Raw genomic sequence first — 15,770 nt, forward strand, 5'->3', positions numbered from 1 at the left:
GTCTCTGTGAGTTTGCATATTCTAGCTATTTCATATAAGTGGAATTGTATATCTGTCTTCAAGGTTCATCCATGTAGTGGTATATATCAGAACTTCATTCCTTTTAAAGGCTGAGCAATATTACAATTATGTACGTATAATTTTTAAATTCATTTATCTTTTCTTGGAAATTTGGTTTCCACCTTTTGCTATTATAAAAAATGCTGCTATAAACATTCATGTACAAGTTTCAGTGCGGACATATGTTATTGCTAGGGCATATTATAATTCTATGTAATTTTTTGAGGAGTCACCAATCTCTTCCCCAGCAGCTTCACCATTTTACATTCCTACCAGCAAAGTATGAGGGTTTCTGTTTCTCCATATCCTCATCAACACTTACTTTCAGGGTTTTATTTTTTTATCACAGCTCTCAGTAGGTATGAAGTTTTATTTCACTATTGTTTTGATTTGCATTTCCTTAATAACCAGTGACGGTGAACATCTTTTCACGTGCTTGTTGGCCATTTGTGTATCTTCTTTGAAAAAATGTCTGTTGAAGCTTTTGCCTATGTGCTCAGAATTGTGCCTAGAGTACTCAAATGTTCACTAATTATTATTTGACCCTTTGAGACAACATAACCCACAACATCACCTGACATCTAAAGGATAAAACATGGCTGGGGTCTCAGGTCATTTTGCCTACAAGCACAGTTCTGAGAAGGGGATTCTTGTGCAAGTGCTTTCTTGAGGGAATACTTTTAGGAGATACCTATAAGAAGTAAGGGATACAGGATAGGGCAAGTGAAGAAGCCAGGGAAAGATGTGGCTTCAGCTGAAACCTAATCCATCCTGATCCCGCAGGGAGCTCTTGAGTACGAATGGCACCACCGGGGCTGCTGCACCAAGGCAAGGATGGACTGTTCTAGTCCCACATCAGTCACTGGCCATGAGCTGCTCCCTGGGTATCTCTAGGCAAGGTGGCAGCCATCTAAAGAAGGGTGATGGTGTGAACCATTGGTGGCCAACACACCCAGCAGCAGAGACAGGTGCAGAATCGAAGTGTTGCACGGGCAGTATCAGCTACAACTGGTATCCAAGAAACAAATATGCTGTTGGCTTACAGTATTCTTTTGGGACTAAAGAGATCTGATGCATGATAGAAATAAATACTTAACTTGGCAATGTTCTGTCACTTTCGAATTATTCAGACTCGAAGCCCTTTCAGCGGGAATCGCAAAGTAAAGTACAACCTACAGTTGACTTTAATACCAAATTCCTTATGTGGAATAGGACAAAGATACAGGTCAGTCCCTGATTGCCTGGTAAGGAAGTACAATGAAAGTTACAGATTCAGGGAAGCTTAATGGGGAGAGCACAGTATTTTGATGGAAACGCCTGCCAAGAAGCCACCATTTGGTTGATTTAAATGCATGAGTCTGTTTCTCACCTTTACAAGATCAGAAAACTGACTTATTAAAACTTTGTTTAAAAAAGCATTAAAATAATTTATTCCCATAGTAAAAAATTCAAACAGAAGGGTATAAGTTGAAAACAAAAAGCCTCTAATCCTCAGTCTAATGTTCCATAATGGTCTGTAAAAATTTGTGTATCCTTCTGTAAATTAATGGATATATAAATACATATACCTTTTTTAACACATACTTTTAAAAAATAAATGGGATATGTTACATAACTTCCTGCAATTTGCTTTTTCTAAGTAAGAAATAACCTTTTATTATAAAACATGTGCATTTTGGAAAGTTAAGACCATACAGGTAAGTTATACAAATGTACTTTTAGAGATGACCATTAACCATTTATTACGTAATTCCCAGATCTTTTCCAACATATGTATGCATATACATATACATACATTGCATTAGTTATCAATTAAGTCAAACTAGATTAAAACAGCCATTTTACATGTTTCCAATTCGGGCAGTTCTTGTCTGGGGTCATTAAGTAGCTGGCAGCTGGACTGGTAGCACAGTCTAAGCTGGCCACACTCACCTGATTAGAGGTGGCCACTTCCATGTTTTCTCATCCTCGGGGAGGCTAGCGGGGGCTTCGGCACATGGTTGCAGCAGTGATCCAAGTGGGCAAGAATGGAAGCTGCAAGGCCTATGCTTTCATGTCCTACAACAGCACTTAAGCCACCTTCTATTGGTCACAGGGATATTAAAAGCCACTGTCCCCTTAGGATGGACTGTATGAAACGTGAAAATATCTCAGTAAAACTACCTTTTAAAAACAAGTCACAAGGGATAAGGAAATATCTCCATTTCTTGGTGAACTACTCTTAAAAGGCCCACACAGTGGTTCTCAAAGCATGGTCCAGGGATCCTTAGGCATCCCTAAGATACTTAAGAGGCGTTGTGCAGATTTGTTGTAATAGTAAAATCATTTCACTCTTTCCCTTATGAGTGTAAAATGCAATTTTCCAGAGGCTGTAGTAAATGTGACATTGCAAGAGACTGAATGCAGAAGCATATGAGAGGTGAACTGTACTCTATTGACAGATATTATGAGATTTGCAAAAATATAAAACAATGCCATCTTTTTTTTTTGGTTTCAGAAGTTACTTCTCATAAATTATTGGTATTAATGAGATGGGTTTGTTCTAAAATAGTTTCTCAGTTTCACTATCAATAGATATACCAAGATAAACAAGCTCTTTCAGAAAGATCTTCAAAAATTTAAGGCTATAAAAGGTTCCTGAGTATTGGCCTAATACAGGGATTGAAGATTTCTTGTGGCCATTCTTGCCTTCTACCTTGTAACCATTTTTTAATTAATGTTTACTTACTGTCTTATCTAATAGGGAGTCCACATTCAAATTTTCCTGACTGTCCCCAAATTTCCTGTATAGCTGGTTCATCCAACATAGACAGATTATGCATATTGAAAGTTAATCACTGCCACATTGTGGTATTTTGTTAAAATTCCAAATACAAATATCCATACAATGGGACTACTATACAGCTGTAAAAAAAAAAAAAAAGGTCAATGCTTTCTATGGAACCATCAAAGTAAACTGTTAACTGAAATTGTGTACAGTATGAGTTTTTAAAGAGTCAGGGTTTAGTAATTATATTCATACTTGCTATATATGCGTAAACTATAGATAAACAAAAAACTGCCATCACTACAGGGAAGGGGCTGAAGGGCATAAGCACTGGGCAGATGAGGAAAGGGTGGGTATGGATGTTAGGTAACTGAAGGGGAGGAAAGGGTATATGGCTGGGGTGACAGTTATTTCTCATCCATGTGCAATTTAGTATGCAACTGGGTCAAACCAAACTTCCATCCAGATGAGAATTTACAACAACAAAAAAGACACAAACAAAATGTATCAGTTATTTAATTAGGTTCTTTGCAAAAAGTTTAGAACACCAATTTGTGAGGATAAACTCCATTTGTGAGAGAGAACACAGAACGCAGATAGCCTTGGAGCTGAGGAACAGCTTTGATTTTTGGCATAAGTTGTGAGTCCACAGTTTTCTGATCAACCTTGCGCTGCTCTGTAAGCTCATATTTCTAAAGAAAGAAAATTTGGCATTTAAAAAGCAGGGCACAAGCACCAAATTTCTTGGTCAAGAAACCCTATTTCACAAGCACTCATTCCCAAAATTATTAAGACAATTAAGGCAGTTTTGATAATCCTTTTCTTGGATGGCTGTGAAATACATCTTTTAATTAATAAAAACAGCTCTTAGCCTTTGGTCTACTTCAGTACACATCAAGGGCACATTCCTAATATAACAGTAATTCCTAGAGGGTTCCACCTAACCTTGGGATTTTGATTTGAGCTCCCAGTCCCCATTAAGAACTGTATTTAGGATAATCTGGAGCAATACTAAGTACTTCCCAGACATTCCTCATTATTTATATTTTTTTCTTCTGTTTGTCTAACAACATTTAAATCCTGTTTATTCTCACTCCCAGCCAGAGGTGCCAAAGACATCACAGTATATTAGAGAAATAGAATCTTACCTCTTTCTCTGTGTCGAAGATCTCACCTTCCTGGTGTCTGGGCTTACGCAGCTTCTTCTTCTTGAAGTAAGCATCAGTGAGATGTTTTGGGATTTTCACACTACTTATGTCAACTTTGGTGGAGGTGGCAATGACAAATTTCTGGTGTGCCCTACGCAGCGGAACTCGATTGAGGACCAGGGGTCCTAAGGAAAAAAAAAATTGGTGAGGCAATAGGGAAACAAACACTTAAAAATGAAGTAGGCGTTAAGCGTGGATTTGCAAAAACCCGGCGAGTGGAATTTCTAATTTGTCTGTGAAATTTGAAGACATTCTGTCAGCATCAAGAATTTTTCAAGATCTGTTTGTCCAAGGCTTTTTCCCTACAAATGACCCAGACTGGGAGAAGACATAGTCATTTATACAGGTTGGTCAGAACCTTCAAAAACCACAGGTACCCGATAAATCTACACTGGGAACTGCCTGCCCAGTTATGAGACTGAACAATTTCTTACTTTTCATCTGTTTAGAATACAACCCTGGAGACAATTGACGGGTCCATTACAAGTTTATGCAGGATGCATCCCTTTGGGTTAGTCATTAACCACTCTATTTTAGATGAGTTACTTGGTGATATGTTGCCATACAAAATTTGAAATGGAACTCAGAATCTCATGGCTTTGAGAAACATCCATGTAGGAGGCAGAAAATGCATACACTGCAATCATTTAAAAATTTAAGCGTCAGAGAATATAAAATCTATGGATTTTCTTACCAGTCACAAGTAGCAAGCCACTGCCCAGCTGCTTCAGGAAAACCACTCTCTGCAAGTTAACCAGAAATCATGTTTCTGCAATTAGAAACTGACTTTTGAATTAATCAAATCACAAATGTCTAAATCTGGTATGGGAAATTTGTACATATGCTCAGCATTTCTGGAAGCATTCACACTAAACTAACAGGGATAAACCAAGAACACAAGCAGTATGCTTGATTTTTAAAAAAAATGACCAGAAATTACTTTTAGTAAAAATAACAACTTTCAACTTGGTAATTCCATTCTTGCAATTCTATCCCAAGTAACTTAAAATATAGGAACATCTCCAGGCAAAGTGATTTGAATCACATGTAAAAAGTGATATAACCAACAGCAGGAAATAGCTAAATAAATTATTGAATATTATGTATTTAATATTATTTGTAACAAAAGAAAATGTTTCTACGAGGTGAAAAAAGTATGGAAAACTATGCATGGTATGTGTGACCATTTCTATACTGGAATGCACAGCTAGTGATTGATTGGATTTTGGTATTAAGTTTATTGGGGCATTTTTTCCTTAAAATGGAAAACAACTACAAGCAACAAAAGTAAATAAAGGAATCCAACCTGAAGCGCACACACTATGACCAAGCACTCAAGGGAACTGAAAGGAAGCTCTACCAACAGGAATTCCTCTGCTTACCTTGCCCCTGTGGCGACCAGTGAGGATGATCAGAACGGTCCCAGGAGTGATGCTGGATCGCAGCTTTCTCACATGCTGACTGAAGGGTTTTTTGCCATGGCTCAACAGCTTCCGAGGCACATCTTCAGTAGGATAATATCTAGGCTGGAAAGAATCCATCATTCCAATATTTTTAAATGAGCCATTCAGATTAGTAAAGTTGAGCTCTACTTTGTCAGTTAAACATTTACTCTTGCATTTTGTTCGCCCAAAGATTTTTAATATAGAAAAAGTCAACATTATGTTTCTGTATTCATTACCTGTAAAACATAGGATGGGAACCACTTAATGAAGGAGATGTATATAAGCAAAGTTGGAAAGGGTCATGGAAGTTACCTTTGTAAATTTGGGATTAAAGTAAATCTTAGATATCATATGGCAAAATGTTAGTCCCCATAGCAATATGTATTACTCCCATTTTATGTACAAAGTAAAACAAAGGATATAAACCTACTGTCAGTTTATCTATTGTAAAAATAAGACAGCATGCAAGAACTAATTAAGGATGTGACAATTAACTCAATAACCTATTTCCAACTATGCCATATTGTAGTGGCCAGTCTTTCATGAACACCTAATAGAAAACCCAGCTCACTGTTCTGAAAACCAGGTGGCATTCCAGACTTTATTATTATTTTATTTAACCCTCACAAGTCCTAAGATAAACCTTTATTCCCATTTTTCATGTGAAGCACAGGAAAGTAACTTAACAGTGAGTTGTGAAGCCAAAGAGCAAACCCAGAATTATTATCTTAAGATGAACAATTCCCTGGTAGATATACATAAACTTCTAAAAACTGAGCACATGAAAATATTCAGAGTACTCCATGTTAAGCTAAATATACCCAATGTGCCATCTCCTTCAACTCTTACCATTTTGCGAAGTTTAACCACTCTGGTACCTCCATTTTTGTCACCACCTACGGGTTTTGTGACAGTAGCAAGAACCTTCTCCTTCTTTTTCTTTTCAATCTACAAGACAAATACATCAAAAAAACCGTAAAGCAGACAAAATCTTCAAGGTTAAAATATGATGGTCAGTGGTTACCCTCTCATCCTTTACCCTGGATTTAGCTGCTGAATACTTCCTCTTGTACATGGCCTTTCTGGAATACATCGCAGATCGGGAATATCTGCCAATTCCTCTGACGAGAACTGGGTTTCGACTGCAGTGAGGCTTCCCTTTTTTGGGCTTTTTGGTTTTGAGGCTACTCTTCTTAACCTTGCCACTGGCATCAGCTTTCTTGGCCTCAGGTTTCTTCTCCATAGTTGCCGGCTTTTCAGCCTTTTCACCCGCCATCTACCAATACCAAAGCAAACCAAGATGGCATGTCATCAATGATCCCTTAATGAGGCAAATAGATGGGCTCCCCAGACCACAGCCTTCAACCTTCTTTCAATTAGCTAACATCCATATTCCCCCATCTCCTACAAGACACAGGCCTTCCTCTAAAACTCCACATTTCTACTCCAGCCTGCATTATGCTTAATATTTGGGGTGTCTCCCCAAGACACCATGAAGTTGAGGACTTTGGGATCTTACACCCGTTAAATTTCTGCTAAATATTTAGTGGTCAAAGTCCTCCCACCATTATTATCCCTATTTTACAAAAAAGATAACTTAGGGACAAAGACTTTTTTTAACAAACCTCCACAGCTGGGAAGCAGCAAGACTGGAACTCGAAACGGTATGCTTCCTTGGCCTTTGCTTTTAACGTTTAAACACTATTGTCTCATTCGAGAAATTCAATTTAGGAGGTGAGGACACCCGCACAATTATATCAAACTCAGCCCACAGAGAAAGAAATGTAAGGCCCAAGAGGCGACTTCCGGCTGTGGATGGGGAGACAGGGAAAGTAGCATTTGGCTTCAGACCCAAATCCCAACGTGGCTGAGACAAGCCCAGCGGGATCTTCCGGAACAGGAGCCCGGGATATGGGGGCGCGCGCCATTGCTCTGATCCCGCCGGACTCACCAACCTGCAACGGATCCCCACAAGGGCCCGGTGCCCCTAGTCCAGGAGAGTGACGAGCTGCCGCAACCTCCACGGCATTCCACCTCAAACCCATACCCGCAAACCCAAGCGAAATAAATGGAGCGTCTAGGACGCCTCTTAGTTGGCCCCGAGCATGTCCGACCCCTGCAGACGTGGGCTTCATGCCCTCCTGGTTCGGATGGTGAAAGATTAGGGTCCTGAAGTCGAGTCTTGCGAAGCAAGCCCGCCATTCTTACCTTCGGAGATGGGAAAGAGAACTAAACACCCGGCTTCCGGTCTATAAGCCGTCGCGGGAGTTCTCGAGTTCCACCTCCTTCCGAGTCTGGGGCATTACGGGAAATGTAGTATTTTCCTCCTTCGGACATACAGGAAAGAGGGAGCAGGTAATATTTTGTCTTAGAGTTTCATAGGTCAGTAAAGTTCTCGAAATAATTCTGGGGACCTAAATAGGGTTGCCAGTTTTTTAGTTTGCCTAGCAAGGTCATTACAAACCAACTACCATTTTCAATGTGAGAATGGATAGATAGATGAAGGAAATAATCCCCAAATAAAGTGAAATCTTTCCTATGAAAGCCTAGTTGGAAATCTTTCACGGACATTTTCTCCAAAATTGGTTTAATGCCTTTCTTGCCTAATAATACTCAATGGCGATGGGTAAAAAAAAAGTTAGAATTTAAAGTGCAGTCATCTGAGGTCTCTGAAGGCCTCAGAGATAGCACTGGAACCTTTTAGACTACAGTGAATCCAGAGTTGCCAGGCTTGCTGAAAAGAATGGCTTATAAAGGTATCTTCTTTCCATACAGATTAAGGATAATTTTGATCCTACTAGGCTATACCATTTTATGATTATTCACTGTCCACCAGGTATGTGATATTCTCAAGGAAAAGCTTAGGTACTGCTCATTTTTGAAAATGGGAATTTCAGTAGCTTTATTTGTTCAGCTTCCCAAGCAAAGCTCTTAGAAACCTGATTCAGGAAATGTATCAGAATGAATCAAGTGCAGAATTGCTTGCATAAGCCCCTCAAAAATTCTGACAACTTCAGAGTCTTTCACCTAGCAAATTCCTCCAAATACTTGAATGGACTGCCATTGAAATAAAATGTAAATGAGCCCTCTTTTGTGTTTTGTTGAGGTATTGCAAAACTTATGGTTTTTAGTTGGGCACAATATCATAAATAATATTATGATGATAATGTTAGTTATAAATACTTTTATTATGCTCCTGTGTACCATATATAAAATCCTTTGAAATTATGCAGTGCTGTATTATTTGCAAACCAAACATTTTTGCAACACTTACTCATTTTAAGCCTCATCACAACCTGTCTGTGAAGTAGGAATTATAGATGAAAGAATTGAGGCTCAATTAGAATAAATCACTTATCCATGGTCACACATCTAGTAAGTTGAATCATATCTCTTTGTGCCACAGAAAGATACAAAACTAACACTCATTTGTGCTGCAGAAAGGGCCCTGTCCTTCTAACCTGGAGACCACTTGCTGTATGACTTTATAATAAGCCTCAGTACATCTGTTTTCTTATTCATAAAATGGGGATTATATTGACAATATTAATAACACTTGACATAGTGTTAATGTTAAGGTCAACACAGTCATTTACTCACTCTACTCAAAGAAAGATTTCCTCATAATTAAGTTCATGGTAGGATTATTTTTGAGGGCAAAAATCCCCTGGAAATAATTTGATGTCTATCAACACTGAAATAGTTGACTAAATAATGTACAACCATACCATAGAATATTATGCAGCTATGGAAAAGAATGAGTTAAATTTGCAGGTGTAGACCCATGGCATGCAGTATAGCAGCCACTAGCCAAATGTGGCTATTGAGCACTCAAAATGTGGCTAGTTCAAATTGAGATGTGCTGTAGGTATAAAATACACACTGGATTTCAAAGTCTTAGTAAGAAAAAAAGAAAGTAAAATATCTCATTAAGAATTGTTTCTATTGAGAACATGTTGAATAATAATATTTTGACACATTGGGTTACATAAATTATATTCAAATTAATTTTACCTTTTTTTTAACGTGACTACTAGAAACTTTAAAATGACATATGTAGCTCATATTATATTTGTATTAGACAAGCAGCACTGGTTTAGAGAGAGATATCCATTGTATAATTAAGTGGAAAAATATCACAAAGATTATATGTGAGTGATATGCGTGTATTTTAAAAATAACATAGGAAAAAACTGTATATATTGTGTATGTGAATGAGTGTGAGATATATGTGTAGGTATTTGTATAGGCATAGAGAAAACTATAGAAGGATGCTCACCAAACCATTAACACCAGTAGGGGTTGGAGTAGGGAGGATGTACATATTGAAGAGCAGGGGAAAAATTACTGGTTTTATTTGACTTGGCAAGCAAGGAACTTATATTGCTTTTGTAGTGGAGAAAGAAATTCAAATAAAGTAACTCTAAATGAATATTTCTTATGCTTATTATATTTGCCAAGCAACTGTGGGAGGCTCTGGGGATATAAAGATGAAGAAGATGACTTTGTCTTAAAAGGAGCCTCATGATCTAGGGGAAGAGACAGCAGTCAACTGACAATGACATTGAAGTGCATTAGGTGCCAATAGAGGCATGAAGGCTATCCCAAGAGCAGCAGCAGAAGAGAGCTTCTATTATATTCTCAGAAAATGGTCAAGGGATGTGTGCAGAGAATGTTTTCTGGAGTGGGTGCCTGAGTTGGAGCTGAACATTGCATGGCATTTAGTCTTCCAAATGGAGAAGCGTTTGAAGGGTATTCCATGCAGAAGGAATTAAATTTTAGAAGGCAGGGATATAACAGGTGGCCAGAGGTCTTTGGAAACTGCAAGAGTATGTGAGGGGGTGAGGGTAAATGAAGCTGAAGAGGTAGGCATAGGTCATATCCAGAAGGGCTGTACTTGCTAATGGAAGGATTTTAATTTAGTGCTAAAAATTTTAAAGCTTCCTCATAAAACAGGAGAGTGACATGATTCAATTTGTATTCTAAAAAGGTCACTTTAGCTGCAGAGTGTACAGAAAATAGGAAAGACTAGGCTGGCATAGTGTCTGTACTCAAAAAGCAAGTTTACAGTTTACTTGAGAAGAGACAAATGATAACTAGCATTTATTAAATTCTTACTCTGCCAGGCATCGCTTTAAGTACTTCACACCATTAACCCTTTTAATCTTCACAACTACCCTATGAGTTAAGTAAGATTTTGATTCCCTTTTTGCAGAGAAGGAAATTGAGACTTAGAAGAGTCAAGTGACTTGTCTATGGACACCCAGGCAGGCAGCCAGGCTGGGCTTTGGAGGTCAAGAATGTGATCCCCATATTACTGCCTCTAAGATATTTATAAGATGTATCTTAAGGATAAGTGTCATGGGGACCTTCTACTCTGGAGTGGGGGAGTCAGGTACTTCCTGTCACCAAATAATGACTTCTTTGAGATCTGAGGCATATATGGGGAGGTGGGGCAGGAAGAACCCTCCAGAGACCAGAAGCTGATTGTTTAAAGGCCCTGAGCTAGGAAAGAATAGGGCACACTGGGGATAACTGAAAGTCATTCAGCATAGTGAATGAAGCGAAGGGCTGGGAGAGGACGGCGGACTGAAGTGGGCAAGAACCAGACCAGGCTGGGTCTTGTACTGTATATACCATGTCAAAAGATTGACTTCATCCTACAAACAATAAGTCACAGAAGGATTCAATGCAGGGAGTGCCTAGTTTTTCATTTTAGATTACTTTGACTGTTATGTGGAGAATGGATTGGAAAGGGTAAGCCTGCAGGCCTAAAATGAGTTAAATTGCTGTTTGAGACATGTAGGGGAGAGATGACGGTAGCCAGGATTTAGGGGGGATGAGTAGAAACAGGCCTGTTGCATGGGTATTATCTAAATGAAACAGGCACATATTTAAGACAATTTTGTAAACATCACATCTGTGTTGAAGCAGTTAGCAAGCTGTATGAGTTCTTTGTACAACTTCACTGTGCTGCAACCAGAGACCTCTTCATTGTTCTTTACATACAGGAGGCTGCTGCTTGCCTCAGGGCCTTTGAACTCATTTCTCTCTGGGTTTGAAATGCTCTTCCTTCAGTTATTCCCAGGGACTGTTCTTTTGCCTTCATGAGCTCTTTATTCAGGTCTTCTGAGTCAAGTTTCCCCTAACCACCCTATTTAAAATTATAATACGCTCATTCTCCTTTCTTTCCTTTTCTCCATAATGCTTTATCTCCGTTTAACAACATATCTCTTTATTTTACTTATCTTGATTACAGTACCTCCTCCTACGAGTACACAGGGCTTTTTATTTTTGCCTTTTTTATTCTCTGTTGTATCCTCATAGTCTAAAACAGTGCCTGGCATTTGGAAAACTCTTAACAGATGTTTAATTATAATGATAACAGCTAAGTTAAAAGGCACTTACTATATAAGGCAGGCTCAGTTCTAAGTCTTCACACAGTTAATTCTCACAATAATCTTAAGAAGAAAATGTCATTACTATCTTAATTTTACAGAAAAGGAAACTGAGGCACGGAGAAATTAAGTAACTTTCCCAAGATTACACAAATAGAGGGGCGATTTATGGAATGAAATGAATGAAAGAATTTGGCAGTCTCACACTCAGGGATGGAAACTGACACTGTGGGAGAGGATATGATCCGTCCTTGGGAGTTGGTGCCACACCCAGCGCGCATCTCATGCACGCAGCCAACGTTTAAAGAACTTGAAAGCGCTGTAGTTATTGTGCGGCTGTGCCTCCACCGAGCAATCGGGCTGCCATTAATCGGCCGCCACTTTGTCCCGGGCTGACGGGAAGCAGGAAGCGGGGTGGGCGTCGCGCGGAGTGACGTAATGGTGGCGCCGCAAGCAAAGGGCGGGGGAGGGGGAGGAGCGAGCCGGGCTGTGGGGGGGCGGCTGCACTATCTCCGGGATCCCCAGGCCTGGAGGGGGGTCTGCGCGCGGTCAGCTGGCTCTGCCCCCCCGTCCGGTCCCGAGCGGGCCTCCCTCGGACCAGCCCGATGTGACCAGGTCCAGAGAAGCCTGAGCAGGAGCGGGTCCGTCCCGGAGCCGGAGGAACATGACATCGCGGAGGTGAGGAGCCCCGGGGGGCCCGGCCCAGGCCTCGGCCCGGCCCCCGCCTCGGTTAGTCCGCCCCGCCCGGGAGGGGGCGCCCCGGCCGGGCTTCCGATTCCCGTTCTGTGTAGGGGAAGCAGGCTCCCTCCCAACCATTTTGCCCTTCCCGGGCCGGGGCTTCAGCCCCTCCGCTCCCCCACCCCTCGGGGACCCATTCATTTCCTGCCTCCTTGAGTTCCGGCTCCCGCAGCCGGGAGGATGCCCGTCGCGGCGCGGGCAGGTAGAGCTGCCTGGGTATCCACGTACTTCAGCGGCCCAGCTCTGCGCCGCATTCCTGACCCATTGCCTCATGAGAATTGCCTCATGGTGATTCCGAAATAACCCAGCTCACTTGGGGAGGCTCGTCGACCCGGGACGCGGGAGGGGAAAGGAAGGAGTTGCTCCCGGCCAGGTCCCCCACTGTCGAGCAGTTCTGGGTTACTCTGCCTCTGGCGCGCATTTGGGGGCTTCGCTGAGATCCTCGACCCCTTTATATGCCTTTGCGTATTTAACATGTATTCTTTCCCCCACCTCTCACGTGCCAGAAATGGAAAATTTGACTGTATCTGCAGCTATTAGAAGTATTTCCTTCCTCTGCGATCTTCGCTTTGGGAGATGGGAGGGAAGGGAACTCTAGTTATTTAGTGCGTATCTACAACTTTAAAAGTCAAGTAATTTTAATCCCCGTTTTACGAATGTGGAAACTGCAGCTCAGAAGTAATGCTAGTAAATGGCAGGATTTGAACCTAAGTCTGTCTCATTCTAGGGTTACAAGGAAGATTGAGTTATTGAGAGCCTTTGAAGGTTCACAGTAATACTACTATTAATAGCTAACATTTATTTAGCTTTTTCTCTAAGCCAAACACGTTTAATTTTTGAACAACCATATGAGGTAATACTATTATGCCCGTTTTACAGATGAATAAATTGAGTTTCAGAAGTTAGACAATTTGCCCAAGGTCACACAATTAATAATGGTGAAGTCAGAATCCCCACTGTTAATCAGCATGCTGCTATTATTATTTTATAACTATTGCTAATCATTTGTCAACCTTAATTCTGTTGGTAAGCAGTTGTGTGACGTATTGTTTTCAGATAGTGATTCTGCTATTTTGTATTGCCACTGTCTATATACAAATCACACATAGGACCCATTGTCTATTCTTTAACTTGATTATCCAGTTATAGTCACCATCTTACACATTTGAAGAACTTTCAAGCTGCTGGGTTTTTGTTTTTGTTCTTCTTTTTGTTTTTGAATGGGAGACTTTTCAAAATATTAGGAATGTCCCATTAAACCACACCTGCACATTATTCATTCATGGCTCTGGAAAGAAAAGAGATAGAAAAATGAAAATGGAAAACTCCTAGAAGTGAGTGACTTGAACAGGTCTGTTGGAAAGTGCCTACGGTTCTGGGTGATACAGAACTGCATATCAACAGAACAGTGTATAGCATCAAATGTTCTAATTCTTCAGGGAGCTTTTAAATAAAACAGTTGTTTATTCTTTAATTTGTCAAATAGTCATTGAGCCTTTTGTTCCCTGTGTCTGCTTTTCCAGACAAGTAAGGATCTGCTGCTTTAGGAGACAGAACGACTCGGGGTTGGGGGTAGGCAGAAGGCCTGGATGCTAATAGACTGTATTGTCCAGCTGGTTGGTTTAGAAGCGTGGAAGTGTGGCATGACTAACCCAGTAAGTGGTAAGGATGACAGTTTTAAAGAGAGTAATTTCTCTGCCCCTCAGTCCTGATATTACTCACCTACTATAGAAAAGAACCTAAAAACTAAAAAGTCAGATTATGAACATTTTTCAGATTATAAATCTGTTTTATTGTTTTTAACCAGCTTTATTGGGTGATAATTGACATGCAATAAATTGCATATATTTAGGTGTACAGTTTGATAAGTTTGACATATGTATACACTTGGGAAACCATCACCATAATCATGATATGGTGACCATATCACCCTTCGTGATGTTTCCTCGTGCTCCTTTATAATCCCTCCCTCTTTCCCAGGCCACCAACCACTGTTCTGCTTTCTGTCACTATACCTTGGTTTTAATTTCCTAGAATTTTATAGAAATGAATTAGAATTATACAGTCTGTTCTCTTGCCTGGCTTCTTATGCTCAGCATTATTGTTTGAAAGAAATCCATATTGTAGTGTGTGTCAATAGTTCATTCCTTTTTACTGCTGAGTATCCGTCATGTGGATATACCATGGTGTATCCATTCATTTGTTGATGAACATTTGGGTTGGCAAGTGTATGTATGGCTTTCATTTCTCTTGGAGTGGAATAGGTCCATCATATAGTAGGGGTATATTTAACCTTTTCAGAAAATGCCAAACTGTTTTCCAAGTGGTTATACCATTTAAATTCCCACCAGCGGTGCGTGAGAGTTTCAATTCTTCCACATCCTCACCTATACTTGTTATTATCTTTTTCATTATAGCCATTCCAATAGGTATGTAGCGATATCTCCTTGTGGTTTTATTTAGCATTTTCCTAATGACTGATTATGTTGAGCATCTTTTCATGAGCTTATTTGCCATCTATGTATCTTCCTTGATGAAGTGTCTGTGCAAATATTTTGCCCATTTTTTATTTGGTGGTTTGTTTTTGTTTCACTGAGTTTTGAGACTTCTTTTTACAAGTCCTTTATCAGAATTGCAAATATTTTCCTCCAGTCTGTGGCTTGTCTTTTCATTTCCTTAACAATATCTTAGGTGAACAGAAGTTTTTAATTTTGATGAAGTCTGGTTGATCTATGTGTTCTTTAATGGATCATGCTTTTGGCATTATTTCTGAGAAATCTTCACCTAGCATGATGTCTCAAATGTTTTCTCTTTTGTCTTCTAGAAATTTTATGGGTTTAGGTCTATGATGCATTTCAAGTTAATTTTTGTATATGGTATGAGTTATAGATTCTCCTAGTTTGCTAATGCTGCAGAATGCAAAACACCAGAGATGGATAGGCTTTTATAAAACGGGGGTTTATTTCACTACACAGTTACAGTCTTAAGGCCACAAAGCGTCCAAGGTAACACCTCAGCAACCGGGCACCTTCACCTGAGGATGGCCAATGGCCTCCGGAAAACCTCTGCTAGCTGGGAAGGCAGCCGGCGTCTGCTCCAAAGCTCCGGCCTCAAAACGGCTTTCTCCCAGGACGCTCCTCTCTAGCAAGCTTGC

The 15,770-nt window shown here is 40.1% G+C and overlaps 2 protein-coding genes across 3 annotated transcripts in view; one reads left to right on the forward strand and one right to left on the reverse strand.

Moving 5' to 3' along the window:
• Positions 1 to 3,327: 3,327 nt before the first annotated feature.
• RPL6 (ribosomal protein L6) lies at positions 3,328 to 6,756 on the reverse strand. The gene is given in 8 exon segments (XM_037817195.1): positions 3,328 to 3,519; positions 3,976 to 4,160; positions 4,730 to 4,778; positions 5,418 to 5,561; positions 6,330 to 6,428; positions 6,520 to 6,567; positions 6,569 to 6,630; positions 6,633 to 6,756. Coding segments are annotated over 8 exon segments (864 nt in total). The 3' UTR covers positions 3,328 to 3,366.
• Positions 6,757 to 12,360: 5,604 nt separating this feature from the next.
• PTPN11 (protein tyrosine phosphatase non-receptor type 11) overlaps positions 12,361 to 15,770 on the forward strand; it is a 96,486-nt gene continuing 93,076 nt past the window's right edge. For both annotated transcript variants that reach the window (XM_037816810.1, XM_037816811.1), the window contains exon 1: positions 12,361 to 12,556. In XM_037816810.1, the coding sequence (XP_037672738.1) occupies positions 12,543 to 12,556 (14 nt within the window). In that variant the 5' untranslated portion in view covers positions 12,361 to 12,542. The remainder of the gene's footprint in view (positions 12,557 to 15,770) is intronic.

Source organism: Choloepus didactylus, chromosome 23 (genome assembly GCF_015220235.1).
Source record: "Choloepus didactylus isolate mChoDid1 chromosome 23, mChoDid1.pri, whole genome shotgun sequence".
NCBI classification, from domain to species: Eukaryota; Metazoa; Chordata; class Mammalia; order Pilosa; family Megalonychidae; genus Choloepus; species Choloepus didactylus.